Below are 11,914 nucleotides of genomic sequence, written 5' to 3' on the forward strand. Positions count from 1 at the left end.
AGAGATCTCTCCTAGTCTATCACACGGCCACCCTCAGCAGCGACCTTAATGCTTTTCTGGTATGTGGCTTGGCCAGCTAAATCTGAGCAGGGCCATACGGTGATGAAGCGTCATGAGAGCCTTTTGACGAGTACAGCATCTATGCTGAGGTGTTCATGACAGTTCAAGATCCATTCTTAAACTGTCAAATTTACTTTTCTTGTTCAGGAAAAATTAGTTTCTGGGCTAGGATCACTGGCATAAAGAGAAAGATCCCATTAAGAGCTGTAAACAAAAAGAAATTGGGGTTCATCTTAACAATTCCTTTACATTGTTCTTTTGGGGGGAGGGTGGTGGTGGTGGTAACTTGACGGATAAATAGGGGAAGATTTCAATAAGGTTCAAGCTGAGAAACTATAAACTTTTTCTGTACATAAATTGACATGTAAGGGAATTAAAGGGAATTCTGGAAAATCTAGAAAGAGACGCTCACCAAAAATATATTAGTTCCTCTCAAAATCCTGGGTAAAAAGCACGTGGGGCTCTTCGTAGCCAGCGAAATGAACATGATTCAGCAGCGTACCCTGGCAGCAAGGATGGTCAGCACTACCGTGAGCTGTGTTAACAGGAGTGCAGCCTGTAGGTAAGTTCAGGAGGGGGCTGAACCACATGGTCAGGGACTGGACCAGATGTTCTGTACTGAGGAGGGAACTGCACTAGTTCAGCACAGAGAAGGGAAGGTTTCAGGAGGACCCAACAGCAGCCTTCCCATACCCAGAGGAGGTTATCAGGAGGATGGAGCCAGCTCTTCAGTAGTGCATTGTGGAAGGATGAGAGACAACAGACATAAGTTGGAACAAAAGAAGTAGTTCAGACTAAATACGAGGATTTTCTGAGGACAGTGGAGCAGGCTGCACGGAGAGGTTGTGCAGTTTCTGTTCCTGAAGGTTTTCAAGCGCAGACTGAGCAGCCCTGTCTGTCCTCAGAGCTGACCCTTCTTTGGACTGGAGATCTCCTGAGCTGCCTTCCAGCCTGAGTGAGTCTATAATCCATAGGATCCCGTGATCCTATGAAGACTTTTGTGGAACTGCAACTATCGTTTGCTCTTCCTAAGCCACACATGCCTTACTGCAAAAAAACACGGTGTTCTTTTCTGACAGCCTGCCGTGTAGCTCCTTCACTGTGCCACAGTAGAGGATATGTGTCTAGTAATATAAAGGGATATCAGTGAACATAATTCTAAGGCTTTTGAAGATACCAAGCTATGAGAAAGCTTCAGAAAATAAGACTGGGCACTTTGATCTTTTTCAAAATCAAAAACCTGAATAGAGCTCTTTTTCAGGGGACGTACAAAACATTTCTTTTTCTGGCCTCTGAATAGAACTGGAAACCTGCACCGAAATGCCCCAAATTCTCTTTTCTTTGAGACAGCTGTCATTGTTATTTGCTGTGACAGTCATTCATAGTGCACATTCCTTTCTCCCCTCTAAGAAAGTGTTGTCCCCTGCAGAGGACAGCACCTCCCAAAGCCCCATGTCCCATGCTCCCCTTAATGTTATGACCCCTCAAAGTCCCTGTTGCACTTTCTGAGCCAGCAGGAGCAGCTGTCTCTGTCCTGCAGAGCAGCTGGCCTTGGCACAAGCTGCAGGAGTTGCCAGCCTGAGTGACCATGGCACCTGCAGGAGCTTTGCAGAATCCTGCAGCTCCAGCACATGGACTAAAGCAAGTTCTCATCTCCTTCCCACAACAGGCCCCCCACTTGTGCTGATTCTGACATAACCCAATGTTGCATTCAGGATATATGATTGAAGAATGTGTACTTGGAGGAACTGAACTGGCTTGTTCCTGACTGCCTTTGCAATGGTACCGCTGAAGATGTGGAGAAACAGGCGTCAGCACAAGCTCTCCAGGGCCTGGAGACCCCAGGAATGAACCTGAGTGACTATGCCATACTTCCTCTTCTTGCTTTAGTCACTGCCCAAGCTAGCTTATGTTTTTGCATTTATATGCAGTTACAGTTTAAAATCAGAGGAGAAGAACCTGTCTCTACTGACTCGTATGTATGTGGCAAACACCTGTTGTGATTCAGATTTAATTAAATGCAAAAACTTCATTGAGCCAGATGGACTTAGTTTTTATTACTTCTATTGCTATAGTAACCGGGAGTTTTTTAAAGCCTCTATAGATTAAGGGTGTCATCCATGATGGGAGACACTAGTAAATCTGCAGAAGTGTTGCACTTTTCTGGGCAGTATAGCAAGGAGGTTACGCTGCGTGCTCCTGAGTGAGAAAATGGTTCCCGTCACTCTGTATGAGGACTGAAACATCTGCTGGAAGCTTTCTGCAGGCTTACTGCCTGCAGTAAAGGGAAGGCTACAATTATTATTATGGTATTGCAGAGATGGCTGTTGCTATTTTGAAGTTGTAGCACATTAATGTGGTTATTAGCTTGGTTTTGTACCATTGCAGTCTTATGGAGAGAGTTAGTATCACCCCTCAGTGAGTCATAAACCTTAGGCAGCTAAGGAAACTTCTCAGGATTGTGTTATCAGAGCAGGAAAATCTTACTATTGGTTACAAGAAAGCTTTTTAGATGTTTGGTATGTTAATGCCTAAGTTTGCAGGAACGTGACTGCCAGTGTTTGTATACCTCATAGCAAGACAAGAAATTAAAAAAAAAAGACTTTCATGGGGGGGGCGGTTCCTTCTGTATTGATTCTAAGCCTGTTGCTATCAGACGTTTCTTGTCGTCTTTTGTGGAGGGAACATGTATTTCCAGGGATTGATTCATTCCTTAGAAATAACCAGTCAAGTGCCTTCCTCTTTCAGAATAAAGTAGCCCCACCACTGTGTTGGTTGACCTTCTGACATGAGTGTCTTAAATTTCTGATGAAACAGTCTTAGTTCCTCATAGACATGCCCACAAAAACTGAACCGATCTATGAGTATTAGCAATTATTATATTAGTATTTCTGTCGTATCTATGAGCCTTAGCCATTGAGGATATGCTCAGCATGCCAGGCACTATAAGAATGAAGGGCAAAGTCTGCACCTGCCCTCAAGAACGTGTCATTCCAGAAAGAGGCAGAAGAGTCTCATAAATGGAAACACAGGTAACATGCTCTGGGGAAGCCAGAAACTGTAGTCTGACTTAACATTTCCCCTTTAAAGATATGCAACTATCCAGTGTGCAAAATTAAGCATGGTGAAAAATTTGATCAAACAATCTTAGCTGACAGATTAGCTTTAAACTACCACAGGCCATACCTGCCATGTGAATGATGTGCGCAGATGTCACCTGCTTCCATGCCCATCTATTTTCTCCATGCAGGTGGGTTGAAGCAAAATGAAGAGAGAATGGAGAAATTTCGATCCAAGATTTCCTTGAGTTTCATTAACTTGTTTAAGAAGATACCCTTCTCCTGAAATAATGGAACTAGACCATTATTATTTAATGGCCTGATGACAAGTTCAGGCACTTTCATTATTAATGTAGTTTCAAGATCTCGTTTGTCCCCACCTGGATGTGTTGAGATGTGATTTGCAGAGTTAAATTTTATTCGTTGCTTCTTTCACCTATGGAAAGGCCAAGAAGCTGTGAGCAGCAGAATGTGCTGCCTGGTGTCCTGTGTGTGGAGCCTCCAGTGCCTGCAGAACAAGATCAGTGCCCACTCAGCCAGGCCGCTCTTTGCTGGAACAAGGGGAAGCTTATTTTAGTGTGGGTTTAGCTCTCACAATCCTACTCTGTTATTAACTGGCAATAAATTAAATGTATCTTCCCCAGGCCAAGTCTGTTTTGCCTGGAACAGTACGTGGTGAGTGATCTCCCCGTGCTCATCTCAACCCACAGGCATTCCGTGGTCTTTTCTCCCCGTCTCCTGCTGAGGAGGGGAGTGAACGAGTGGCTGGGTGGGCACCCAGCGACCAGCCAGGGTAAACCCACCATGACTTCTTTATCTCCTTTCCCTAAAATCTGTTTTCACGGGACTTTGTGTTTCCATCTTCTCCATCCTTTGGCATGTGCATTTTTTTTTAATCGTGTTTTAGTAGTTCTTAACTGCTTAACAAGTATTTCCTTTACAAACCAGATTATGCAGGTGCAAGGAATGCCAAGATGAAGAACAAGAACAGGACGGCACAGTGAAACAGTAGATTAAACGAGTTTGTCATCCGTGTATATTATTAAAAGCATAATGGGAGTTATGTAGGAGAATTTATTTCAGTTAACAGCAAAGATGTTATAGCTTTCCCTCCATTCCTGCTCCCTCCACAATTTATTCTCTTAGTTAAACATCAAAGACTCTCTTGGATCATAAATTCTGATTTGTTCTGTAATGCATATCACGGCTTATATTTTTCGGTCCAATTTAAAACATGTTGTGAAGAATATTACACAGATTATAGATGTCATTATCGGGAAGACACCCTGCATTCTTCTCCTTGTCACTGCGTTGTGTCTGTGCAGGAGATGTCAATACATTTCCTTTTGAGAGCAGGTTTTCTGCACTTGTCTCAGTTTCCAGAACCATTCAGGTAGGGCACAAATGTTAGGTACTGCAGGAGAAGGCCAGCTGGCTGAAGTATTTGTTCGACTAGAACATTGTAGACAAGCTATTTCTTTAGTTAGGTCAGTCGGACTTGCTCCACTGCTCTTGATTTCTGGGTCTATGCAAAGGTTTGCTGAAAGGGAATGTTTTTTTTCACATGCAGCGATTTACTGCTGTGGGTTGCTGAGCACCAGGAAGAGTGACTGCACAGGCCTACCTCCATCCATGCTGAACAACCCTGACACTCCCCCGTCCAGAGGACAGTACAGGATAAGAATGAAGGGAAACATGTCCTTGATCTGCTGGTACAATAAAGGGCACTTCCGTTTTCTGACTAACGCCTATTCACCGGTTCAACAAGGTAAGCAATATTGCTACTGCTCATCTGGAAAGTGCACGTGCTTTAAGTGACAAGGCAAGATGAGTCACGGAGTTTGATAATAAGCCTGAACAAAGAGCTTGATCACAATATCCTAGATAAACGGTTGCACTAGTGATGACTTCCCTTTTGTGTCTTCTTACAGCTACTGTTGTTTCCCATACAAAGGTTAAAAGCCTATTGCTAACGCAGCCGCCTTTGCCTGAGCTGGTAGAGGCTGCATCCTTTAGGTATAAAGATGATATCTCTGCCGATAGTCAGAGAAGGGAAGAAGGGTGTTATTTTTGTATAACGCTTACACTAGCCACGTTTGCAAAACATCTTGTAGGATTGTTGCTACAGAAAAATTAATAAATGTCATGATGTACTTAGAACTCCGAGCAGATCCTACAATTAATTTATCTTATCCAGTAAAAAACCTAGTCACAAACAAATGTCTTTTTGCCAGAAGTAAATATGATTAAGGCTTCCTGTTATATGTTAAATTGATTTTAGCAGTTGATGAAAAGAAACCAAAACAGATAACTTGGATAGTTCAAATGATTGCAAAGACTTTCTTAATGCCTGAAATCTTTCCCTTTACAAAAATATACAAATGTTTTTAAGAAGGTTTGGAAACTTCTGTAAGAGGTAATATGATGAGCGAACTCTTTGAAACTCAGCTTTAATGAAAATGTTGCTTCAGTTTCTCCTAATTTTTGTTATTCAGAACTATGCTGAGACAGACAAGAATAACCTGAACCTTTGAATATAAAGCCACCAATTTACAGATATCACAAACGCTCATGTTCTGAGCCCCGAGTGACTCTCACATATGCATACAGACTGCAGAAGTTAAGTTAAGGGCATGAATTACTGTACAAGAAGCTGGGAAGCTGACAACGTCCCTGCTCATATGTGCTGCTCACAACCCAGGTGAACCCTAGGCAGGTGAAGGTGTACAAGTACGGTGTGCCTTGTACGCTGTGGTGAAGAACCGAGTTCAAACCTCGGCTCACCCATCCATGCCCTTGCATTTCCAATGCCTTGCCACAAGTCTGGTTACTTTGGCAAAGCAGGGCTGATCCTGAGGGTTTCTGCTGGGCTCCTTGCCTCCCTCTGTACTGCACAGTGAGGGCTTAGTGACATGGACGGGCTGGTGTCTGAATGCTGATGCTGAAAACAAGCACGCGAAGAAAAAATGAAGCTGCAGTGCTGCTGCCGAAGCCAGTCGCTGGAGCAGTGCCCACCCACGTGAGCAGTCACAGTCAGGGTTTGTCCTGCTTCTTGTGTGCACCTTGCCAAGTGCTCTAGATGGACGAGATATCACTAAATGTCCCCTGGTTGATATGTGCTAGTATGGAGCCTGCAGTTTCATAAATGCATAAATTCATAAATGCTACGAAAAAGAGAGTTAGAAAACTATTCTGTTTGTGAGCATCAATATTAAATGCCCCTTTCAAAGAGAATCTGAGCTAGCGGTGGCCTTCAGCACAGCACAGAGCAGTGTGAAAGGTTGTGCCTGTGAATGACCTTGGGCAGGTTTTAGCATAGACAGGATTGTGGGTTGCATATGTGAGGTGGTTTAAGGTCCACTGACTAGGACCTGTGCGTGTGGTGGGCAAGACCTGCACAATACCTGGATCACCAAATGCTTGCAGGGACAGCCGAGATAGCTCAGGGTGAATCAGAGCAGAAAACTGAGACTGGCTTTTCAGAGCCATGCCAGGGGGAAGAGAGTCTCGAGTGAAGATCTGAGAACAGATGGAGGCTCAGCAGGAAGGTAGGAGACCAGATTGCCTGCCTCTAATTTGGCATCTCTGAAGTCAGTGCAGCAATGCTGGTTTAAACCAACTTGAAGCTTGATCACCAAAGTCTCCTCAAAGTGATGTAAACAAGGAGAAGGAAGAGGAAGAGGAAGAATTTGTGCTCCTTGAAGCAAGCCTGTCGCACAGGCCTGCTGGGCACATGTGTTAAATGGGAGAGGAGGTAGGGAAAAATGGTAATAAAACCCATACAGGGCAATCAGACAGAGACTGGAGCCAGCGGGATCACTTGACAATAAATGGTATGTTTCCACGTTGAGCATACACGTTGATGGGGGTGGAGGAGGCCATGAAAAGAAAACCTAAAAACACAGAAGATGAGATGTTCAAAGCAAGACCTAGGATAGATGTAGCCAACAGTGAACTATTTATTGCAATTGAAAGAAAAGTAGAGAAGAAGGTAAATCTTGCAAGTACTTAAGAGTGCAAATCCCACCCAAGCCAGAGGCACCAGGAGGGCAGTACACTTGTCAGAGGTGATCTATGAATACAATTCTTAGACGCAGCACATTATTTATTATGGATGTTTTGAACCAGTGTGTCATAATACATCACCTCAGATGCTAAAGGATGAGTCTTATTTCTTTGGTCTTGCAAAAAAGTCCTGCTTACTCTGCTAACAAGTATGAATTTTCTGCCTAGAACAAAATTCAGCAGGGTTTTCAATTTCCCTTAAGCTTTAGCTTGAGTTGAATTTTTCTCTTTTGCCTGTTCTGCAGAAGTACTGAGAAGTCAAAAGAGATTGAGACCCCCAGGGAGTAAAAAATTGCCCTTAATCTAAAGCAGGTGATGTGCTGGTCCAAACCTCCCCATCTGTGGGACACGGCTGCACATCCCAGCAGCTCCAGGTCAATGTTCTAGAAATAACTAAAACCTCTATTTTTTTGTACAAAGCAGAATGGAGCAGGCAGCAACCTCGCTTGCTGCACAGCAGGATGGCCAGGAACTTGGGGAATCCTGGGCTTTCTGACCTACAGGGAGGAGCCTCAGGGTCCCTGGTGCTCGGGCAGCAGGGTCCTGTTTGCCATGTAGGGTTCCCAGCTCACTGCAGACCCTGGAAATCCCATGGCTTCGGCAGAGTGCAGAGCTGCAAGCAGCAGCTCCTTTGCAAGTTGTTAAGGGGCTGGGCTGCTTCCTTTCAGGCATTATTGTGCTTCAGCACCTTGTTGAACCCAAGATCTTTCGGAGAGGCAGCTTATTTCTGAGAAGAGCATTCGGAGAAGCTCTTCACCAGCCAGCTCTGCTTAGATGCTAAATGGACAATACCTAAGGACAGAAAATGAAGTTTGGGCCACATATGCAGAAGGCAAGGACCAAATAGCTGCAAGCGGCATGTTAGCATCCCACCAGTGATTGGGGTGGCAGGAGGTAGAAATAGGGTTTAACACTTCGGGTATGGACTAGACAGGAAGCTAAAGAGAGGCAAGGGAAGCATGCAGAGGCAGCTGGAGAGGGGACAGTGGTAAGGATGAGAAAGCTGGGAGCAAAGAAGTAGGATCAGGAATCAACATCCTGCTGACACAGCCAGTATCAAAGGATGCAGTTGCCCTAGGGAGTTCTCATTAGCCTCCCCTTGCTGTCTGTACCTTTTCTGCCCACCCTGCCTTGAAGACCCTGCAGCTGGAAGAAAAAACATAGGAAATGCTGTGGAGGCATTGCAGTTGTACGAAGCTATTGTATAAGCAAGCCCCAGTGTGATTCTTAGCCCTGGAGGAGCTGGAAGTGTGAGATTGGCTCAGAACTGGAAAGTCTGGGGAAAGCAGCTTAACATTAAAAAGTATGTATGAGGACAGGGAAACTTAGGATTTTAACCTTAAATCTCCACGCATCCTTTGTGGGAATAAATTCACGGGGTTATGTCCAAGTATGGTGAGAGGGAGGATGGGGCCAGTGGGGCTCTGAGGGGAAGACCATGAACATTAGACCTCGTATGAACCTGCCTGGCTGCAGTTCAGATAAAGAACTGTAACAAATTTAAGTCCTGAAAAAAGCCGTACAGCACTTGGAACACGCAGTGCCCACTCCGTTATATTGTGTTATGAAATCTTAGTGCTTGCCAAAGGGGAAGTAAGTGCTGATATTAGTGAGCCTTCGTTTTAAAAAAACAGGATTCTAGCTCCAAAAATTATGGATTGGCATAAACTTAAGTATTTAAGGAAACAAACATACATATGCGTTTGTCTTTCTGCTTATTTCATTCAGGTTGACATTTCCCAAGCTTTGCTTGACAAGCATACTGGCTAGAAACTTTCCAGTAGAGCCCCCGGATCTTAGCTAATCTCAGGAACCCGGGTACCGAGTTTTCACAGGGTGAAAAAACACCAAACCAGAAGCTGGTGCCAGCAGCCTGCACCAGAGAGAGCAGCACGCAGGCGAAGGCAGGCCAGGGCTGCAGAGCAGGCGGTGTGTTCCCCTGGAGGGCTGCCAGGGACGGAGCACAGCGATGCTGGGGGAGGACCAGGAGGGGAAATAACTCATCGGAGGTGCCGGTGAGTCAGCTTGCTTGGGGCTGCTCGCCACAGAGACCTGCAGCTAAAAACAACCCAGCTCCAGCAGTTGCCTCCCTGGAGGGATGGCCCTATGGCTACAGAACAAATGCAGGAAAGGCTACAGAAATAATGTGCATATAAAGATATTTATGGTCTCAATAAAGAGGAATGTTACACAGAATATAATAAAAAGTGAGAAGGAGTGTGTGATGCCCACATAGCTGCCATCATAATGCATTTTTAAGGATTGTGAATACAAAGCAAATTGCAAAAGGAAATATAAATTCTCAAAGGGAAAAGAGGGGGAAAAGAGGGAAGGGGGAGAAGAGAAAGAACATTTACACCCAGCTTGGGGGTACAGAGTTGAAAGGAGAATTGTTGAACAATTTAGAGGCGGTATCGTTTTGGACACATGAAAAATCAGACTTTAAAAACCTGAAATAAATAGCTGGATGGCTCACATGTAACATGACATTTAGTATGTGTCATAAGTCTTGCTTCAAAATAGAGCCTGCCAGCCCGGACAGCACAGGGGGCTTGACGGAGATAATGGATGGAATGAGACTTCCAGCTGAAGGCATGAAAGGGTGAAGTCTGCAATCAAAACGTGAGGAGCATTTTAGGGGTGATTGTAAAAGACTTTGCAGAATCAAGGCAGTGGGAGTTTGTTGGCCGGAGAAATGAGAAAGCCCAGAATCGTATCTGTACTGAAACAGTGCTGAGAAAGGATGCAACCAAGCCTGTGCTTCACTAGACTTGGAGAAAAATACTGTCGTGCCTGGGAGAGAGCAGGGATCCTCACTAGACAATAAGCTATAGGCATGGAGCAAAAGACAGTCCCTTGAGAGCTGACCATCAAACCCTGAAGGAACGTGAAGTCAAAAACCAGGGAATGGACTCCTCAATAAAGTACTACAAGTTTATTTTATTCATCCCTCCCTTCTACAAGCAGGTAGAAGCATCTCTGACTGAATAATGATCCCTCTTCTTCCCTTTTCCCTCGTTCAATATACTACCAATGGAAAAAACATCAAATTAGCATCTCTGTTACAGGTAACAGAGGAACCACTTCCCAGTTTGGAGACAGAAACTAGCAATAAGGTTTATTTTGTAATAAACTATGTATCTTCTAATTGCTAAACCTATCGTGTGGATTTAAATCTGTTATGTTTCTAATTGATGCAGGAGTTATAATTAAGAGAAAAAGTGGAGAAATTCCATGCCCTTTGGCTGTTGAAGCATTTGCTGCTCACCTTAGCTATATCTGCAAATACGACGACAAATACAGCAAGTAAGTGAGAATAAGGATGTGTATGTGTGTGTGCATGTATTTCTTTCATTCCTTCCCCATGGCTGGACTGCTTGAGCTCTCCATGTTGAGCTACAGCTGAGAGCCCAGCCCTGCTTTCACTTAATTCATCTCTGACAAAACTCCTGTTTTAGTCAAAGATCAGAAGCCAGCTCTGCACAATGGCGATAGCTGCATTGCCAGCTCTATTGTAGGGAATCTCTGCAGGAGTGAGGAGATGAATGAGTACATCATTGCACACATTGAATTTTTTACTCCCCTAACTTTCACCTTTATGAATAATCTCAAAAAAACATGCTAGTGTTGCTTTGGCCCTATCCACCAGTTTAAAAAAAATAATAAAATAAAATTAAGAGTATTATGTTCTTGTCATCTTGAAAATGACCTGTAAGAAGAGTTGGGAAGATGAGCCAACAGGTTGGTGATGTTTTTGGCCACATCAAAGTCAAGGCTAGACTGAGAATTCATCAAAGATCTACAAGTCTCTCAGGCTGGCTAGCTCCCCACCCTTATCATCAACTGGTGTTTAGGTGGTTATCTGTCCTGGTGATATCCGTGTCACCTTGAGCCAGAAGAAAAGGACACTCCATTTTGGATGCAAACCTGATCTAGGTAAACTGGGAGAATGTAGGCCTCTTGTGATAATTTAGATTTTTTGGCTCCGGGATTCCAGTTGGGGTCCTCTTTGCTAGCTCAAAATGTAATGGGGAGAAACAGAAACAAGAATAGCCGTGGTGAAACTTGGCTGTGGGAGTAGCAGTGAGGTGCAGAAGATTTCAAGAGCTAAAAACTGGGGAGAGAGAAAAAGTAGCAGGGATTTTCCAAGTCAGTTCTGAGCAAAACAGCAAGAATTGAGCATAAGATATGAAAGAGGAGGAGGTGGTTGTTAGAGACCAGTGTTGGGATCTGATCTGAGGAAAGCGGTACAAAAAAGAGATGAGGTAGTACATGTAAATGGTTGCTAAAAAAATGAAAAGTAGGGAAGTGGGAAATCTTATGACTGAAGAGAATATTCTGGTAGTCCTGGAATTAGTCAGAACCTAAATATAAGGTTGTCAGTCCTTCCTAGTTCTCCTGCCTTATGGAGAGGAGGTGCTCCACATACCAGCCCTGCACGCTCTGGCTCTACCCCCACGTCCTCCCACGTGCTGTTGACAACAGCAGAAATCATTCTTCACTTACGATCGAGATAAACGAGAGGAGAGGCATGAGCAGTCTTCCCTGAACTGTAACATAATAGGCCTGAGTTTGGGAGGGGGGGGAATTTTACGTTACAATCTGAAGGGATTCAGACCCACGGCTCCCATTACTTGGATGTTTGTCACAGGCAAGCTCTAGGAGTCTGTATCATTACTCTTGCTTATGTGCAGCAATACAGAGGGGAGGGTTGCTGAGGTTTGGCTCCT

General features: G+C 44.3%; 1 protein-coding gene across 1 annotated transcript in view; it reads left to right on the forward strand.

The window, feature by feature from the left end:
* Positions 1 to 11,914, forward strand: part of PGBD5 (piggyBac transposable element derived 5) — a 73,001-nt gene that overhangs the window by 52,809 nt on the left and 8,278 nt on the right. The window contains exons 5-6 of the mRNA XM_083831078.1: positions 4,690 to 4,887; positions 10,385 to 10,490. Coding sequence (XP_083687204.1) covers positions 4,690 to 4,887; positions 10,385 to 10,490 — 304 coding nt within the window. The remainder of the gene's footprint in view (positions 1 to 4,689; positions 4,888 to 10,384; positions 10,491 to 11,914) is intronic.

Source organism: Anser anser, assembly GCF_964211835.1.
Source record: "Anser anser genome assembly, chromosome: 3".
NCBI classification, from domain to species: Eukaryota; Metazoa; Chordata; class Aves; order Anseriformes; family Anatidae; genus Anser; species Anser anser.